We start from the raw sequence: 20,800 nt of genomic DNA on the forward strand, positions 1-20,800 counted from the left end.
CGCGTCGGATTGGGAAGAGGACCCTGCGTCGTTCCAAGATCTCTTTGGGGAACTGGTCGTTCACGCTGAAGTCCGTTCCTTTTAATTCCCTGCCGCGGCTTTTCACATGTTGCTTTTGTTTGAAGTGGCCGAATTTGGCCACGATAGGACGTGGTCTCCCGGCCGTATCCCGAATGGGGCCGATGCGATGTACCCGATTGAAGACGATGTTCTTCACAGTGTCCTCTGGCAGCTTCAGGTGGGTTTTGATGAAGCTTTTTACCGTGGTCTCCGCGTCCTCTCCAGCGGCTTCTGGAATACCAGAAAATACCAGATTATCACGCATGCTACGAGCTTGTAGATCAATAACTGTTTCTTTTATTTTTTTATTTTCTCTATTGAGCTGGGTAACATTTTCTGTGAGACAATTCACCGACTCCCTTAGCGTGGCATTTTCAGCAGCAAGCGTTTCCACCTGCTGCTGGCTGAACTCCAGGGATTCTCGCAAGCATTTAAATTCTCGGTGAAGAATCTCCACCAAGGACAGCCTTGCGTTGAAACTGGACAATCGCTTGTCGATTGACTCCAGTATGTCGGCAATATCTTTGCCGGCTGGCGATGTTGAGCCGGGGGAATCTGCCGGGCGTTGTCTTTCCTTTTTTTTTTTTTTCTTTTTTTTTTTTTTATGTAGGCCAGTTTAGTGATACTTTCACGGATCCACTGCACAAAGCACATCAGCAATAGGTGTCTAGGTTATGGACTTATGATTATTCACATAGTGTGGAATTACTTTGGACTGTTCCAACATGTTAATGTTGGTTCTGATAGAAAGGTGTCAGGATAGACAGTGCATCACAGTTTATTGCGTATGGGGCTGCATAGGTGCAGACCAGTGAGGGTGCCCATACTGATACCTGTCTGCCAACGAAAGTGCCAACAACAGGGACATATGCATATCAGAATATATCAGATCTGGACCACATAGAAATAGAAGAGGGTGCCCTTGTCTGATGAGTCAAATTTTCTTTTACATCAGATAGCTGTGTGTGTGTGCATCGCTTATCATGCACTGTGCGAAGAAACAGTATAATTCTTTGGGCAATGTTCTGCTGGGAAACCTTGGGTCCTGCCATCTATGTGGATGTTTTTTTTTTTGTTTTTTTTTGTGTGTCCCGTTTGGATCTTTAGCCATCAGAATTGTTGTCTTAAGGCCAAGAAAGATGCCAAGCGGATTTATTTTACCAAGTGGATCATCATGGCCTTGCCATATTGGTCCATTTGATTGACCTTTATTATAATTATGAATTTATTTTATTTTCAGTTGCTACAAACGGGACAGACATGACTGGGGGATAGGACAGGGAGAGAGAATGAAAGAAAGAGAGGGAGAGAAAGAAAACCAAAGGGGAGAAGAGACGGCCGCCAAGGAGTGAGCCGGTGTGTACCCGGACGCCCACCCCCGGACGCCCACCCCCAGACACAAAGAACCACCAACGCACCGACACCTGAGGGAGTCCGCCACTGGCAGGGGAAGTGGTGGTAGGTGGAGATAGGCCTCCAAACCTTGGAGCGTTGTCTTTTCGACGACGGCGTCTCAGGTTTGGCCGGGGAAGCTGCACTCTGAGCCTTCTTCATCACGAGATCCTGAAAGCACTGATCAATATAATCTTGGAGAGCCTCTAAACTCTCCCCGTTGTTCTCCAGGGTGTTGGAGATTATTTAGACAAATATTGTTAGTTATAAGACAATTGATAAGTGTATTTGGTAATACTGAAGCTTAAATGAATTTGTTCAAATCTAAACTACCATTTGCTTTAATTTTCTGCCAAAATCTCCGGCGTCTGACGTCAGTTACAACATGAGTCGCTTACCTTGTCCGTCACTTCCGTCACTTACCTCCGCCACCTCTCACCTTATCTTGCTAATGGTTTCTCACATCTTGCAGGAGCTTTCCTCTCCTCAGGAACTCTCTGCAGGAGGGGGAGATACAGGAGAGGTGGAGGAAGATCTCAGCCTGGGCGTCTATTGTCTTATGTAGTCTGGAAGATGAGTGGATGGTGGGGTGGGTGCAGTTTTCTCTGTGGTGGGGTTGGGTGGACTGTCCCGGGCTCTGTGGGGCCGGGCGGCGCTGCTGCACTGGGCCCCGGTCTGGATGGGCCTGGGCCCCCTTTCCCTGGCGGGTCACGGAGTATGGGGGTGCCTACTGGGGTCAGCGGGGGAGCTTCCTTCCCTCCCCATCTCCAGCTGCCTCCCTCTTCCCGCTCCACCACAACCACCCACACATGCAGGGCCTTGGAGTAGGGGTATGTCACCAGGGTGCAGAGGAGGCATCCCCCCCCCCCCCCCCCCCTCTGTCCCCTTCTGGATGCCTCTGCCTCAATTTTATCCCACAACTTAGACATTCACATTACTCACACTCTCATTACACATACATATAGGATCTTGGGGGTGGGCACGATACACGGAATCCAAAGTACCATCAGGGTGTACACCTCACCCCTGGCGTCGTTGCCCACCTCTCAATTTTAAATACACGTAGACATTGAGGGCTAGCAGGAGGGACTATGCGCTTACCTGCTGCTCTCTGGCAGGTAGCTCCATGCCCTCCTGGGTTTTAAATGCACCTTAGAACACACATGCATCAACACTACAATGAGCGGGTGGAGGGAGGTTTGGAGTCTTTTCTCACCCCCGTTCTCTGCGACCTGCTGGAGCGGGGGGGCTAGGAGGAGGAGTTGGCCGTCCGACTGCGGTCTGGAGTGTGGGGCCTCCCTGCTGCTGCGGAGTCGGGGCGGTCTGCCTCCCCCCACCGCAGGGAAAAGGGTAACACCACCTGGGTCTGGGTGCAGTTCCCCCCTCCAGGGGCAAGGGTACCTAGACCCGGTTCGTAGAGTACGCTTGGGGAGTGTGATCGTGTGTACAGCGTCTCTTTATGTCTGTCTCCACGTTGGTTGAGTGTGGAGTAAGTGCATATGAGAACATGAGGGTGGGAATGGATGTTTGTGTCTGTGTGTGCCTGTATGTCTGTGTCTATATGTCAGGTTGGGTGTCAGGTGCCACCTCTCTGGGGACATCTTAGGCCCTCCAAGGTATGGAGGCCTATCTCCCCCTACCACCACTTTCCCTGCCAGTGGCGGACTCCCTCAGACATCGGTGCGTTGGTGGTTCTTTGTGTCTAGGGATGGGCGTCCAGGTACACACCGGCTCACCCCTTGGCGACCGCTTATCGGGGCCTGGAGCCTGGGGCTCGCTCGGGCCACTTCGGAGGTGGGGTACCCCCGGCCTCTCGGCCTGGGGCTCGGTCACTCAGGCACAGCTGGCTGCCGGCGGAGCTCACGGGCGCGTCACTGCAACTCCCCCTGGCTTCTGCTCCGCGGCTGATGAGTGAGCCCTCATCTGGGACTCTCCTCAGCTCTTACTGGAACAGTGGCGCAGCTGCCCCTCTGTTGGTCTTCCTTGGTCTCTTGTGTTCTGGGGGCCTCTGGATGTCTGGAGTTTTGATCTCCTCCATACCTGCTTCATGCCCTGGAGGACGGGGCTGTGGCCCCCCCACACCCTCTAGCAGATCATTACATGAAGGAACCTTTTAAAAAAACAAGCGCGTCCATACTCACAGGTGTACACACGGGTGATCACACCCACAAACTACACCCTTTTTGGCTCCTACCTCAAAGCACACTGTGTTCTGTTGATCTTATGTGCTGCACAATAATGTTTAATATTTAGTATTTACTGTCATATTCCCATATATCATTGTGATGTTGTTTATTCTATTACTCTTGTTCTCTTCTGCTTTTTTTCTTTTTTCTTTCTCAACAGGTGATCCAGGTGATCGATTTATGCATTGTTTCTCTTTCCCTCTTTCTTTCTCCCCTTCTTTCCTCCAGTCAAGTCTGTCCCGTATTCAGCAAGTGAAAATAAAATAAACAATAAAAGGTGAATCAAATGGACCATTACGGCAAGGCTGGGATGGTCAATTTGGTAAAGTAAATCCGTTGGGCATCTTTCTTTGCCTTTAGACAACAATTCTGATGGCAAGAGCCAAACGGGACAGGCAAAAAAAAAAAAAAAAAAAAAAGGATGTGTTTTGAGTCCCCTCCTGTTTACGCTCTACACATCCGACTGGTCCCCTACCCATCTCTCAAACACCATCATAAAGTTCGTGGATGACATCACAGTGGTTGGACTCATCTCAAGGGGGGATGAGTCGGACTACAGAGTCGGACTATGAAGCGCCTTGAGGCGACTTATGTTGTGATTTGGCGCTATATAAATAAAATTGAATTGAATTGAATTGAATTACAGAGATGAGGTCAACAGACTGACTGAATGGTGTTCAGTTAACAACCTCCAACTGAACACCACGAAAACTAAAGAACTTATCTTGGACTTCAGGAAGGGCAGAGCAGACCCGGCCCCACTTTACATTCACGGGAACTGTGTGGAGAGGGTACACTCCATGAGGTTTCTGGGCGTGCACATCTCTGATGACCTCTCCTGGACTGCAAATACCACGGCGGTGGTTAAAAAGGCCCAGCAGCATCTTCACTTTCTGAGAGTGCTCAGGAGGAACAACCTGGAGAAGAGGCTGCTGGTGACATTTTACAGAGCCACCATAGAGAGCATCCTAACGTACGGCATAACAACATGGTATGCAGGGTGCTCAGCTGCGGACAGGAAAGTACTGCAGAGGGTCATCAACACAGCCCAGAAGATCACTGGCTGCTCTCTGCCCAGCCTGGAGGTCACTGCAAACTCTCGGTACCTCAGCAGAGCTGGCAATATCATCAAGGACCACTCTCACCCCAGCAACCAACTGTTTGAACTATTACCGTCAGGCCGACGGTACAGGTCACATAAAACCAGGACAAACAGATTCAGGGATAGCTTCTTTCCCAGAGCTATCACCGTAGTAAATAAGCACAAAAACAATTGAACCTGCTTAGCTATACCATACCGTCACTGCCATTATATTATGCTGCTATTCTGTATATATCGTACTTACTATTGTTTGAATACTTGCGATTGTTTTATTGTACTTTTTATATTTTACATTTATATTTATTATTTATCTTGCACCAAGGGAGTGGCACTCCAATTTCATTATACTCTGTACAATGACAATAAAGGCTATTCTATTCTATTCTATTCTATTCTATTCTATTCTATGTGCAAGGGTCGCTGGGGTCCTGGAGTCTTCGAGGCGGGCGGGGCTCAAGGCCAACCCGGAGAAGTGTGCAGTTACACAGAGGGACGTATACTATTGGAGGTGGGCAGGTGCGTCCGCATCCCAAGACAAAAAGGAGGTGAGTCGGTTCTTGGGGGTGGACGGTTACTACTATTGGTTCATGCCCGGCTTTGTGGAGCTGACCACCTGAAAGGGTGCCCCACATCTGGTGTGGTGGATGGAGCTGTGCCAGGTGGCGTTTGTGCAGGTGGAGAAAGCTCTTTGAGGGGAACCCCTGCTACACACACCTAACTTCTCCCTCCCTTTTATTCTGCTGACTGACGCTTTGAACAGAGGGCTGGGGCCCGTTTTGTACCAGCAGGTAAGGTGGGTTGACTCGGAGCAGGAGGCCAGGTTTTTGATATGTTTATGATGTGTTTTGATAAATTATGCATTTTCATGTTGTGAGGCATACTGATATACTAACGTTGTTATTGACATTTTGTGTGAAAATAATGTTTAGTAGTTTTGTGCAGGATACACAGGTTAGTTTGCAGTATTGTGTTAAAATCACAATAAGGGATCGGAAATCAGAGAGGACAGCTGTGAAACATCTGCTGACATCTAAAATCTGTTGTTTAAATCGACAAAGAGCAGCAGGTCAGCTGATCATAGCCTGTACATTGACAGGTTCATGAGTATGTTCCAGGTATGTGGAGGGTGCTCAGGAGATGCTTTTGTCCCATTGTAATGAAAAAGAGGAGAACCTCTTCCACTATGTAGAAGAAACATATTTGGCAGGGGGGAGGTTTGCCTGTGACACCATCCATCATTGCATGCAGTTAGTTTATATTCATATTTATTGATTGACTGTGTATGGAAATATTACTGCTCTTCATCATGCAGTAAATGTTCTTCTCCGTATGAGTGTAAAAGATCCTTGAAGTTTGAACTTTGAGATCCTTCAGTTTGGTGGGCATAAATCTCCATGTTGTGGGTCGTTAATTTATTATTGTTTTCATGACACTATGGATTATCCTTCATATTTATATGTGCAAAGATTTCAACACTGCTTTATGAACTTGTATCTTGGTTTACAACAGATCTATGATTTCTGCGATTTCCTTTGGATTTAACCATAAGCATTGTTGGCTGTAAAATGCCAGCCAACTCTAATGTTCTTTACTGAGAACCATTCAAAAATGTGAAATACATAAAACTGACAAAAACAAACAGTAATATCGTATTCCCCTGTGGTTATGGTAAAGTTCTAGCAACCACAGCTGCCAGTATTTTACGGTAAATCTAACTACATTTTGTAACACATGACACCAGAGAAGACACTAAAATCAAAGGAAGATTATTCTTCTTTTATTTATCAAAATTTATTTTTGATTTCCTGCAAGAGCAACTTCTGTAATTCTGTCACCAACACATATTTTCAAGAAGTCAAGCAGAGCCTTGGCTTCATGCCATCCCTTAAACCAAAAGAGAAAAAACAAAGAAATACTGAAATTTTATGAAGGGGTTGGGATCTCATTTGTCAGACTGTCCTGTGACCAGAGACACTAAAACTTTCACAACATTTACACTTCAGAGGCTTTGAATTTCAGGACCACAGACAGCGACGATGTTTCCTCCTGACTGTTGATGCTGATATAAAGTGTTGGTTTGTGGTTGATGTGGATTTGCTGCTCATGTGAATCCTCCCACAGTGTTTCATTAGCAGCTGTAACCACAGTGACTCTGATAAAACAGGAATTAGCAGAATCCATCTGATATGAAGCTGTGCTTTGAATACCACTTCCCTCCTCTTTGAAGAGTAGTCAGATATCTGTGTTCAGGTTTTTGTACAGCCTCTTCTACACTTTGTATCACTGTGTTTCTAGAGCACAGTAGTAGAGAGCTGTGTCTGCCAGGGTTAGGGCTGCTATGCTCAGATTAGTTGATGTAGAAGATGTTTGGGTTTTATAACGTTTATCAGGAATATATTGACGATCACTCCGAGATCTTGCTCCTTTCCAGAGTATAAACTGAGGAGCTTGAAGGTCAGAATCATGTCTGTACCAGTGAAGGTAAACTATGTCATCACTCGTCTCATAGCTACATGTGAGTTTGACAGATTCTCCTTCTGTTTCAGTGACTTCAGGTTGTTGAGGAGTGATTGAGTCTCCAGCTGTTAGTCCTGGAAAAAGAAAGAAGAAAAGTAGTGAAATGCAGTCTGTATATCTGCTTAATGCAGCAGCTTCAACTAAACTTTAATCCCTGTTCTTAAACTCACCTATAATGTGAGATAGAAGCAAAAAGAGGTGCAGCAACATGTCTTTGGAGTTATTAAAGCCAGACAGACAGCACATGAACAATGTTCTTCCACTGCAGCACAATGACCAACAAATAATGTCATTGGATGAGCTCAACTTTAGTGGGCGGGGCCGAGTTTAATTCCTGAGCCAATCAAATAGTTTTGTGCTTCCACAGCAGCTCTGTCTCTGTCTCTGATCTTTACTGCTTCATTTCTCTGTTGTCTTTGTCATCAGTCCAATGACACAAGAATCAGAGGTTTAACAGTGTGTGGCTCCCTCTAGTGGATGTTGTGGAGTATTCTGTTTGCTCCAAAGGTTTTTGTACAGAGTTTTGCTGTTTCCTGTCACTGTGGGCTGCAGAGCACAGTAGTACACAGCAGAGTCAGACACTGCAGCAGAGGAGATCTCCAGATTGACTCGATTTCTCTCCTTGTCCAGTGCAGCAGTCAGTCGAGGGTTTGGGGGGGTTGCTCTCAGCACACTCGGCTCACTCGTATCAGTGATGAGGAGAAGCAACTGAGGAGCTGATCCAGGATCCTGTCGATACCACTGGAGATTCTGGGCTTGAACTGAATAGTTACAGGACACAGTAACTGTACGGCCCTCTGATGAAAACACTTCAGCACTGCTGGCAGTAATATCATCTTCCAAGCTGTTACCTGCTGATGAAACAACATGTTATATTTACAGCTCTGTTCCACAGTCACATGTCCATCATTGGAAAAACACAGTGAGCTCAAAGAAAATCCAAACTGGATCTGTAACGCTGTAAACATGTCTTTGAATTTCAGGTGTTCCTGTCAGAAACATACGTACCTACGAGAGCTGCAAAGATCCAGATCACAGCCAGTTTTTCCATGTTTCCAGAGGAGAAATGTTGGAAGTGATGTTCACTGGGAGTTAGCTGTGAGTGGTCTGATGTTCACAGCTGGAGTCAGACAGGTTTCTGCAGTCAGGAGGAGGAGCTGCTTTTGCTCTCATGTGATGTGATGCTGCTTTTAAAGTTTTCCTGCTTCAATTTGTTCACACAGAGCATCTGGTTCTTCTCTCTGTGGTGTCTGAGCCAAAGAACATCCACTAAACACTCACGTCTGGGCTCCACTTTGAAAATAAAACGTTACATTTATGTAAATCTGTAAAAAATAAACATTTACAGCTTGTGTAATAATAAATATAACACCGAGAAAACTGTTGGAGTCAGATTTGAAAGACCTGAAAACTAACGCAGTGACACAGATGAAGGAGATTTTGCTCCTTTTATTTGATACAGCAGCCGAAAAAGAAGCTGCTGCAGTTTCTGCTCTTTTGTCTTTGATATTTTTGTATGAGTATGATGGATTTGTTCAGTTGTGTATTAAAAATTAAATGAAAGTCAGCACTGAAAGCTAAACAGTCAAAATAATTTCCTTTGTTTTTATTCCACATCCTGCATGGAGCTTCAGTCATTCATGGATCTGTTTTCTCTTCTCACTGCAGCCTTGCTGCTCACAATCATTTATTCATTTACTGCAACAAACTGAGATATCCTTCCACTGCCACGCAGATGACTGCCTAATTTACCTTCCTTTAACACCTAATAATCCAGGCTCCATACAACTCCTTTTAAACTGCCTTGAAGAGGTCAAAGCTTGGATGGCTCTGAACTTTTTGAGCTTCAATGACAGCAAAACAGAAGTAATTACATCCAGCACTAATAATAACTCGTGCAATCCGCTTATTAATTGTGGTTGACTTGGGTCATACATCGAACAGCATGTCACAAATCTGGGAGTCATTGTGGACTCGGATTTTAAATATAATGAACAAATCAGTTCTGTGTCGTCTCTTAACTGGTACACACAGGCATCAACATATCTCACCTGTCCTCTCTTCACTGGCTTCCTGTTTATCTCAGAATTAATTTCAAAGTCCTAACGTTGGCTCGTAAATGCCTAAATGGTCTTGCTCCTACATACCTTTCTGATACCTTTGCCAGGTCTCTCTTGGAAACGAGAATTTTAATCTCAGTGAGATTTTTAACTGGAAAAATAAAGGACTAATAATATACTTCAGCCTCATATTCCCTTAGATCAGCCGTCCGGCTGCTTTTGGTTGTCCCCAAAAACTAGACTGGAACTTGGAGGAGAACGAGCTTTTTCAGTTGAGGCTCCCAAACCTGGAAAACGTTGCCTTCAAATATCAGACGGCCATCTTTGCTTCCAGCTTTTAATTCTCTTTTGAAACAGGATCAAGGATGCCAATGTTCACATTTTGGACAGAGAGGACAGATGGTTTGAAAGAGGAGTGAAAGAAGCATCTATGTCCACTGTGAGCAACCATCTTTGAACAGAGGCGGGGTTTACGACACCAACTCTCTGCCATCTATAATCCAGTTTTGAGATCCTTCCCAGACGCCTTAACGCCCACTCACATCCTGGGCCATCTGACCTCAGGAATTCACATGATAAGGTGGGGCCAGGTTTCACAATGAACTCACCCGAAACTCTGGCTGATTGGGACCCACGCCCAGTTTCACACCTTGGCTCAGGCGATTAGAGGATCATCAGGGGGTCCTTTTGTCCCTCTGTGGGGGGTCACTCCCACTAGGTTTAAATCTGGGACTCTCCACCATTTGACCTGAGAACTGAAGAAGCTTCTCGGACGAGAGGTGAAACGTCTTCAAGCAACTTAAAGAAGTCCAGACGCTTTTCTTTGCAAGCTCCTTTGGTCTCTTTTGAAACACATCTTTTCTTTCAATAGCGTTTGGACCGGTGTGAGCTGATGTAATCTTTTTATTCTCTTTGTTTTATTTTATGTGAGTGTTTATCTTTTATCTTTGTGAAGCACTTTGGGCAAACTTTCTGTTTTTTAAATGTGCTTTAAAAATAAATTGGATTTGGACTGCCACAAAATTAGACTTTAACCAGGAACAAAAGGTAGCTATTGTCTACTGCCGGAAGCTCACCATGTGACACAGGCGGAAGTAAACAAACAAAGGCGTCATTACCGTCCCACGTGTGTGTGCCTGAGCACAGAGACTGTTGTGTTGTTGTTGTGTGTGAGCTGAGTGTGTGAGCCGCGGCAGCAACGATGCCTTCAGTTCAGTATCTGAGAGAGTTCATCAACGAGCGACTAACTGCTGCTGCTGAACAAATATTCTTGGAGTTTGAAAAAACGATCGTCCAGTACGAGGAAGAGATCGACCGTCAGCGCAGACTGCTGGATATCACCTGGAAACCCCAAATCAAGCTGCACAGGACAGGTGAGTGTCCCTCTGAGGGAGCATCCTGATCACAGCTCTGCGGGACGTTTCTGATTGTGAGGACTTTTTGGAGATGTGAGCTAACAAAGAGCAAAGAGAGGACAGGACTGCGCTGCGCTGCATTCAAACAGCAGGCGCTGAAATCAGCCTGGATTTCTCTCTTAATTATTTAGTGAAACAAAGTTAGGATCAGGAGATTTGTGAGTCTGGTTCAGAGAGGGACCGATGTGCCGAAAAGCTCCCGGAAGTGTCGTGTCCACCCTGGGTCGTTTCCTCCCCGCTCTGTCCCGCTTTTCCTTTCTATTGAATAATTCTTGTAAAGCTTTGAAATCAGGCCGGATTTGAGCATTTTATTCAACCTGAATTCATCGCTGAATGAGTTTGTTTAGGCGGAATCATTTTAAACAGCTTCATGTGTCCTGTGAAATTTGTGAAAGTTGCAAACATCATAAATAAATAAAAAAAAGGATCCAGTTGAAGTCTTTCACGTGGCAGCAACACTTCATTTGGTTCTTGCTGCTTCAGTTTTCTAATATGAGAATATTAATGATGAGAGAGATGAGGATGATGAGGATGAAGTACAATTTTGTAAATGTCTAGTCGAGCAAAATCTAGTGTGGACAAATGTTGGAAACATAATATTGATCTGGAATAATAAATCATTTTAATTTGTTTTCTCTTCATATATATATATATATATATATATATATATATATATATATATATACACATACATACATACATACATACAGTGGGGCAAAAAGGTATTTAGTCAGCCACCGATTGTGCAATTTCCCCCACCTAAAATGATGACAATCGAAATAAAGGATGTTGTTTGTGGATGAGTCTGGAAGCAGGTGATCGAAGCAGTAAAAGAAAGTAAAAAAGAAAGAAATCAAGGACAAGGGTTAGCAGCATAAAAACAAGAGGGGGAAAAGGAGGGTGGGGGACGAGAAGAAAAAAAAACGGAAACACTAAACCATTAAATCACTGACGGAGAGTGACGGTGTTAATTCTGCTATGAAATCACACTTTAAGATGCGATTTGATGCTGGTAAGTTAAACAGATGTTAATGCAAGTTAGTGTGAGTGGATAGGAAAATGGTGCAGCTGATTCTTATCTGGTGTGAGGTTAATACAGCCACGGAGTGATGTTCGGGTCGCGGTGGAGCTGTCCGTCCACGTACAGCCGGTCCACAGCGATGACAGCGCGGGAGCCCTTCTGGATGAAGCCGCGTCAGAATGGGAAGAGGACCCTGCGTCGTTCCAAGATCTCTTTGGGGAACTGGTCGTTCACGCTGAAGTCCGTTCCTTTTAATTCCCTGCCGCGGCTTTTCACATGTTGCTTTTGTTTGAAGTGGCCGAATTTGGCCACAATAGGACGTGGTCTCCCGGTCACAGCCCGCATGGGGCCGATGCGATCCACTCTATCAAAGGTGATATTCTTCACCGTGTCCTCCGGCAGCTTCAGGTGGGTTTTGATGAAGCTTTTTACCGTAGTCTCCACGTCTACTCCAGCGGCTTCTGGAATACCAGAACATACAAGATTATTACGCATGCCACAAGCTTGTAGATCAATAACTGTCTCTTTTATTTTTTTATTTTCTCTATTTAGCTGAGTAAGTCAAAATCAAAGTCAAAGTCAACTTTATTTGTCGATTCTGCCACATGTACAGGACATACAGAGAATAGAAATTGCGTTACTCTCAATCCCTAGATAAATAGCAAATGAACATTTAAATATATTTAAATATAAAAGTGATTAAAAATGCAAGTAAAATAATTAAAAAGTAAAAATTTAAATAAATACAATTTTACATATAACAAGAAAGCTATACAATATACAATATAATGGGTAAGTGACAATGAGTGTAAACCAGGCAGAGTAGTGCAAATAGGCAAATAGTGCAAATGGAGATTTAGTGATATACGGTAAGAGAAAGTGTAACAACAAAGTCTTATGAGGTAATGGCAGTCCAATGCTCCACAAAGTAACTGGTAACTGGTGCAGGCCAGTGAGTGAGTCAGAGAGAGTGTGTGTGTGTGTGTGTGTGTGTGTGTGTGTGTGTGTGTGTGTGTGTGTGTGTGTGTGTGTGTGTGTGTGTGTGTGTGTGTGTGAGTGTGTGTGACAGAGTTCAGTGAGACCGTGGAGGAGAGAGGGGAGAGGGGGCAGAATCGGGAGGGAGTTAAGCTTCCTGACAGCCTGATGGATGAAGCTGTCCTTCAGTCTGCTGGTCCTGGCCTGGAGACTCCGCAGTCTCCTCCCTGACGGCAGCAGCTTGAAGAAGCTTTGCATTGGGTGCGTGGGATCAGCCGCTATGCAAAGGGCTTTTTTAGTGAGACGGGTGCTGTAAATGTCCTGGAGGGAGGGGAGAGAGACACCAATGATCCTCTCTGCAGCTCTCACTATGCGTTGGAGGGATCTATGACAGGACGCATTGCAGGCTCCAAACCACACAGTGATGCAGCTCGACAGGATGCTCTCGATGGTGCCTCTGTAGAAAGTGTACATGATGGGGGCTGGTGCTCCTGCTCTTCTTAGTTTGCGGAGAAAGAAGAGACGCTGCTGTGATTTCTAACATTGTCTGTGAGACATTTCACCGACTCCCTTAGCGTGGCATTTTCAGCAGCGAGCGTTTCCACCTGCTGCTGGCTGTACTCCAGGGATTCTCGACATCTTTTCGACAACGGCGTCTCAGATTTGGCCGGGGAAGATGCACTTTGAGCCTTCTTCATAACGAGATCCTGGAAGCACTGATCAATGTAATTTTGGAGAGCCTCTAAACTCTCCCCGTTGTTCTCCAGGGTGTTAGAGATGATTTGGACAAGTATTGTTAGTTATAAGACAATTGATAGGTGCATTTGGTAATACTGAAGCTTAAATGAATTTATTCAAATCTAAACTACCATTTGCTTTAATTTTCTGCCAAAATCTCCGGCGTCTGACGTCAGTTACAACATGAGTCGCTTACCTTGTCCGTCACTTCCGTCACTTACCTCCTCTTTTCACTCCCACATTGGGTTGGCAGCTGCGGGGGTTTGGCCATTCCTCTGCAGATGATCTGTTAGCTGTTTGACAACTACTCTTTCAAGGATCTTTGAAACGAAAGGAAGGTTGGAGATTGGCCTATAATTAGCTAAGACAGCTGGGTCTAGAGATGCTTTTTGAGTAAAGGTTTAACTACAGCCAGCTTGAAGGCCTGTGCCCTGTACCAACACAGAGCGGAGCAGCTATCTGAACGCTACCCCAACAGAGGTCGATTATCTTGGTAATAATTTCACCTCCTCACTACGTACGACTCTGGATACTGTAGCTCCTGTGAAAACTAAGGTCTCTAATCAGAAGTACCTGACTCCGTGGTATAATTCTAAAACACGTACCCTAAAGCAGATGACTCATAATCTGGAGAGGAAATGGCGTGTCACAAATTTAGAGGATCATCATTTAGCCTGGAGAAATAGTTTGCTGCTTTATAAGAAAGCCCTCCGCAAGGCCAGAACATCTTACTATTCATCACTGATTGAAGAAAATAAGAACAACCCCAGGTTTCTCTTCAGCTCTGTAGCCAGGCTGACAAACAGTCAGAGCTCTGTTGAGCCAACAATCCCTTTAACGTTAACTAGTAATGACTTCATGAACTTCTTCACAAATAATTTTTTTATCATTAGAGAAAAAATTACCAGTAATCATCCCACAGATGTAATATTATCTACAGCTACTCTTAGTACCATTGATGTTAAGTTAGACTCTTTTTCTCTAATTGATCTTTCTGAGTTAACTTCAATAATTACTTCCTCCAAACCATCAACGTGTCTTTTAGACCCATTCCTACAAAACTGCTCAAAGAAGTCCTGCCATTAATTAATTCTTCGATGTTAAATATGATCAACCTATCTCTAATGATCGGCTATGTACCACAGGCCTTCAAGCTGGCTGTAGTTAAACCTTTACTCAAAAAGCATCTCTAGACCCAGCAGTCTTAGCTAATTATAGGCCAATCTCCAACCTTCCTTTCATATCAAAAATCCTTGAAAGAGTAGTTGTCAAACAGCTAACAGATCATCTGCAGAGGCTTATTTGAAGAGTTTCAGTCAGGTTTCAGAGCTCATCACAGCACAGAAACAGCTTTAGTGAAGGTTACAAATGATCTTCTTATGGCCTCTGACAGTGGACTCATCTCTGTGCTTGTCCTGCTAGACCTCAGTGCAGCGTTCGATACTGTCGACCATAATATCCTATTAGAGCGATTAGAACATGCTGTAGGTATTACAGGTACTGCACTGCAGTGGTTTGTATCATATCTATCTAATAGACTCCAGTTTGTGCATGTAAATGGAGAGTCCTCTTCACACACTGAGGTTAATTATGGAGTTCCACAGGGTTCAGTGCTAGGACCAATTCTGTTTACATTATACATGCTTCCCTTAGGCAGCATCATTAGAAGACATAGCATACATTTTCACTGCTATGCAGATGACACCCAGCTCTATCTGTCCATGAAGCCAGATAACACACACCAATTAGTTAAACTGCAGGAATGTCTTAAAGACATAAAGACCTGGATGGCTGCTAACTTTCTGCTTCTTAATTCAGATAAAACTGAGGTTATTGTACTCGGCCCTGAAAAGCTTAGAAATATGATATCTAACCAGATTCTTACTCTGGATGGCATTACCTTGGCCTCCAGTAACGCGGTGAGGAACCTTGGAGTCATTTTTGACCAGGACATGTCCTTCAACGCACATATTAAACAAATATGTAAGACTGCGTTCTTCCATTTGTGCAACATCTCTAAAGTTAGAAATATCCTGTCTCAGAGTGACGCTGAAAAACTAGTTCATGCATTTATTACTTCCAGGCTGGACGACTGTAATTCATTATTATCAGGATGTCCTAAAAACTCCCTGAAAAGCCTTCAGCTAATCCAAAATGCTGCAGCAAGAGTCCTGACAGGGACTAGAAAGAGAGAGCATATTTCTCCTGTTTTGGCTTCCCTTCATTGGCTTCCTGTTAAATCCAGAATTCAAAATCCTGCTCCTCACATACAAGGTCTTAAATAATCAGGCCCCATCTTATCTTAATGACCTTGTAGTACCATATCACCCTATTAGAGCACTTCGCTCTCACACTGCAGGCCTACTTGTTGTGCCTAGAGTATTTAAAAGTAGAATGGGAGGGAGAGCCTTCAGTTTTCAGGCCCCTCTTCTGTGGAACCAGCTTCCAGTTTGGATTCAGGAGACAGACACTATCTCTACTTTCAAGATTAGGCTTCAAACTTTCCTTTTTGCTAAAGCATATAGTTAGGGCTGGACCAGGTGACCCTGAATCCTCCCTTAGTTATGCTGCAATAGATGTAGGCTGCCGGGGGATTCCCATGATGCATTGAGTTTTTCCTTTCCAGTCACCTTTCTCACTCACTATGTGTTAACAGACCTCTCTGCATTGAATCATATCTGTTATTAACCTCTGTCTCTCTTCCACAGCATGTCTTTATCCTGTCTTCCTTCTCTCACCCCAACCGGTCGCAGCAGATGGCCCCGCCCCTCCCTGAGCCTGGTTCTGCCGGAGGTTTCTTCCTGTTAAAAGGGAGTTTTTCCTTCCCACTGTCGCCAAAGTGCTTGCTCATATGGGGTCATATGATTGTTGGGTTTTTCTCTGTACCTATGAAGCGCCTTGAGGTGACTTTTGTTGTGATTTGGCGCTATATAAATAAAATTGAATTGGTACATAGCTGATTATTAGAGATCGAACCATTAATTAATGGCAGGACTTCTTTGAGCAGTTTTGTAGGAATGGGGTCTAAAAGACATGTTGATGGTTTGGAGGAAGTAATTATTGAAGTTAACTCGGAAAGATCAATTAGAGAAAAAGAGTCTAAATGAATATCAATGGTACTGAAAGTAGCTGTAGATAATATTACATCTGTGGGATGGTTGAGTAATTTTTTCTCTAATGGTTTAAATTTTATGTGTGAAGAAGTTCATGAAGTCATTACTAGTTAACGTGAAAGGGATGGTTGGCTCAACAGAGCTCTGACTGTTTGTCAGCCTGGCTACAAAGCTGAAGAGAAACCTGGGGTTGTTCTTATTTTCTTCAATCAGTGATGAATAGTAAGATGTTCTGGTTTTGCGGAGGGCTTTCTTATAAAGCAACAAACTATCTTCAACATCAGCTCGTAGTTTAATGTGTGTCTATCCTTACTGCTGCACTTTTGCTGGTTTTCATAGTATATTTCCTCCCATGTGTTTTTCTTGTATAATTTCTTTGTCTTGTCTCCTTTTGTCTCTCCAGATGTCCCACAGCAGCATGTCTGTAAGGAGGAGCTTCTCACTGACCAGCAGCTCTGTAACTGGGAGAGTCTCAACCAGAAGGAATCAGAGCTTCCTCATATTAACGAGGAACAGGAGCAACTTTGCAGCAATCAGGAGAGAAGACAGGTTATACTGAAGGAGGAGACTGATACCTTCATGGTGACTGCTGATTATGAGGAAAGTGACCACAGTGAACCAGAACAAAAGAGTAACCAGCTTCTCTCTCACAGCTCTGCTGTAGGTGAGAGCCAATATCAGGAAATAAGGAAGAAGTTTGATTCAGGATCAGCTGGAAATGGAAACAAAAGTCACAACAATGCAGAATATCCACCTACCTCAGGAAGTCAATGTAACTCTGATAAAAGTAAAAAGTCCTCAAACTGTGATGTTTGTGGAAAAGCCTTTAAGTATGATTATATAATGAGAAGGCATTATCGAGTCCACACAGGTGAGAGGCCGTTCTCTTGTAAAATGTGTGGGAAAACGTTTATATCTGCTAGTTCTTTGTCGAAGCACACAAAAACTCACTCAGGTGTTAAGACATTTTGTTGCACAACTTGTGGGAAAAGGTTTTCATATAACAGTGATTTACTGAAACACACAAGATCACACACTGGGGAGAAACCATATCATTGTGCAACATGTGGCAAAGTGTTTGGATATAGTAGTTCTTTATTGACGCATATGAGAATGCACACAGGTGTGAAACCATATAATTGTAAAACATGTGGGAAGACGTTCAAACGTAACTGTCATTTAACGGAGCACATAAGAACTCACACAGGTGAGGAACTCAGGACTTAGAACTCTTATTGTCAATGTACAGTTGCTTGCACACTGAAATTTTGAAGCAATACCACATAGTGTGAAAATAAAGAAAACAATATACAAGGAAGAAGAAGAACAGACAATATAAGAACACTATGTACACTATAAACATGATGTAGACGTCATAATAAAACATTGTAAATAATAAATAAGGGTGGAAGGGCTATGGTCATTAAGGGATGGAGATTGCACATATAGCTGAAATATTGCACAGCAGGAGCAGAATATTGTACGGAAACAAAAAGAAACTCACACACAAAGCAGCAGAAAGCTGTCCTTCTCAACTACATAAACCGGGGCCATGCCTTTACAAATGTAATGTGAGACGGCTCCTGTGATTTGTTTATGGCGCTGGGACGTTTTCTCATGAGGGCCTTGTGTGAAAGACTGCTGTATCTTCCGCTGGTATAGTTTTTATTTTCCCAACTTGCTCCCGTCGTTCCACAACTTGGTTTAGCTTGGATTTTCTGGATTCTTGAGTATTCTTTTTTGTGGACCTTCTATAAGTGATAGAAGAGATTTGTTGTGTTGCCATCGGGTGCAGGAATAGTTTTATAGCATAGCTAAATAGGCGTCTTCTGCTCCGTGTTGGTGCTGTTGAACCCAGTGGCTTTGTTGTCAAAGATGTGAAAAAAGGTTCAAAACCAGAACACAGTTGTGGCGCCATATGAGAACTCACACTGAGAGGTGTATTTTGACACAAGGTTAATTGCTCAGCTGTGTTGAGCTAAAAGTCAGAGGTTTGTGTCACAAAAGTAGCTGTTTTTATCTAATTCGCTGTGGTAACTTACACTAATAACCTGGTCAGGAGCAGGTAATGTGTTCAGAGTTTCACTTTAAAAGTGACTGTGCTGTTATACCTCATTCTAATCTGCTGCTAAATCTCTTTAACACTGATTAAATTGTAGCAATTAGAACACACAACACAAGAAAGTAATACAATTAATTTAGATTTGCCACAAGCTATCTTTTCTTAGTTTTTGCTGCTGTAAGTTTCAGGTCTCTAATGTGCAGTTGTTCCCTTAATATCATCTTCGCCTCTGTCAGTGTGTCCCAGGGTGGCTGTGGCTACAATGTAGCTGCCATCACCAGTGTGTGAATGGGTGGATGACTGGATATGTAAAGCGCTTTGGGGTCCTTAGGGACTAGTAAAAGTGCTATATAAATACAGGCCATTTACCATTCATAATCTACCCCTCAGATTAGAAATCTTTTTAGAGAAAACAGTGTCTAAGTAGAGAGTTTCTAAAGGTTCAGAGTTAAACCACCTTAACGCAGTAGTATACCTGCTGTAACGGTCATTTTGCTCACCACCACGACCGTTTTTTACAGAAACTTGTTGTACCCCACTGTTACGGCGCAGGAAGCCTCTGCATTATTGTCCTGAACAGTCAGATCAGCCTGATGTCTTCAGCTGTCAGACTGCGATGTGATCAATTTTTAATGTTTTTATTTGTTGTTGTTTTGTCTTTTCAGTTTTTTGATACACATGGAAATCTACTGTGTTGTTGAATTAAAGTTAGAATTTTACAATTATGTTATAAACCAAAAATGCACAACAGCTGTTTGTTTTCTTTCTTTGTTTTTTATCCACCCAAAACTCAAACATGACGGCCAACCTAACCACTGTGGTGATCACTGAGTAAGGGAGCAGGTTGGCCGTCTATCACAGGTCTAACAGAGACAGAATATTCACACTCACACGTTTGCATGTGTGATTTTAAGTTTGACTTTTTTGATCTCACAGGTAAAACTGTGTTACAGCAGCAGGATGAGAATGAGTAAAAAATGTGCAGTATACAATAAACAACAAATAACAGAGTTAAAATAGAAGTTCCAGGTAAGGGTCTAATACTATGAGATGCAACAGGAATGTAAGACTGGCATTGTGTAAGATACTCATGAGCTAAATAACAACTAAAACAGTACAACTACATTTGTACAGTCAAAGGGAAACTAGTCCAATGTTCTTCTCACAGTTTCAGTCTCGTAGAGTAGTGATGTGTCGGTTGCGAACGAAACAGCTCTTAGAGCCGGATCTTTGACGTGAATGACGCGAGCCATGTTTTTTTTTTTTTTTTTTTTAGAGACAAAGCACATACAAGCTCCAAAGCACGTACAAAACACAACAGACGTGCTCCAGGATGCTAGGCGCAGTGTTGAGCTTTTGTTACGTAGTGGATACACAAGCCAGAAAGTACCAATGACCGGATTTGGTGTGTGGTAGTAACAGGTAAATGAACATTTTTTCTTTAATTATTTGAATATAACTATACACACATGCTTTCATGCTTTCAATTGTGTAATTTAAGTGATCTAGGTAGCTCTGTTTTGGAAGTTCAGTTAACGCTAGAAATGTGTTTTGGAGTTTGTACCTGCTCTGTCTCTAAATAAAACCACTTTTTTTTACATTAGTAATTCCTTTAGTGCATAATTTTATATTGTTGTTAATAATAAATTATTTAAAGCAACAAAACAACCTGAAGAGCCGTTGGGAACTGAAAGAGCCGGCTCTCTAAAAAGAGCCGGAAATCCCATCACCACGGTAGAGAAGTAATAATAATAATAATAATAATACATTTTATTTGTGGGCGCCTTTCAAAAACCCAAGGTCACCTTACAAAAGAACAAAATTAATAAAGGGAGCAATAGTCATAAAATACATAAAATAAGTTAAAATTGCAAAACAGAACTTGACAGCAGATAAAATCAGCACTAAAGTGAATAAACCAGTTTGAACAGATGTGTTTTGAGCTGTGACTTAAACACAGGAAGAGAGTTTTTATTTCTTATGGCTTGAGGAAGAGAGCAACTGAAGGCTCTGTTCCCCATGTTCCGAGGGACCACTGTACTATATTTCACTGGCAAATATTGGAAGGACCCACAGAATTTGGTCCTGATGAAAAGTGGAGGAGTGCATCGATCAGACACTGAAATGAAAAATGTAGAAAGAAGAGAGAAAATAATAGG

The 20,800-nt window shown here is 43.3% G+C and overlaps 2 protein-coding genes and 1 long non-coding RNA gene across 6 annotated transcripts in view; all 3 read left to right on the plus strand.

Annotated features, from left to right (window-relative positions):
- The window catches only part of LOC308412493 (uncharacterized protein), a 199,543-nt gene that overhangs the window by 39,217 nt on the left and 139,526 nt on the right, over nt 1-20,800 (plus strand). The window lies entirely within an intron of this gene.
- The window catches only part of LOC308412517, a 66,602-nt gene that overhangs the window by 17,001 nt on the left and 28,801 nt on the right, over nt 1-20,800 (plus strand). The gene's annotated exons all lie outside the window — the stretch shown is intronic.
- On the plus strand, nt 10,440-18,939 carry LOC308383458 (uncharacterized protein). The gene is made up of 2 exons (XM_080861422.1): nt 10,440-10,690; nt 16,983-18,939. The coding sequence occupies exons 1-2, from the start codon at nt 10,519-10,521 to the stop codon at nt 17,804-17,806; spliced, it is 996 nt and encodes a 331-aa protein (XP_080717548.1). The 5' UTR covers nt 10,440-10,518; the 3' UTR covers nt 17,807-18,939.

The sequence above is a fragment of the Rhamphochromis sp. 'chilingali' genome (assembly GCF_963969265.1).
Source record: "Rhamphochromis sp. 'chilingali' genome assembly, chromosome: 16".
NCBI classification, from domain to species: Eukaryota; Metazoa; Chordata; class Actinopteri; order Cichliformes; family Cichlidae; genus Rhamphochromis; species Rhamphochromis sp. 'chilingali'.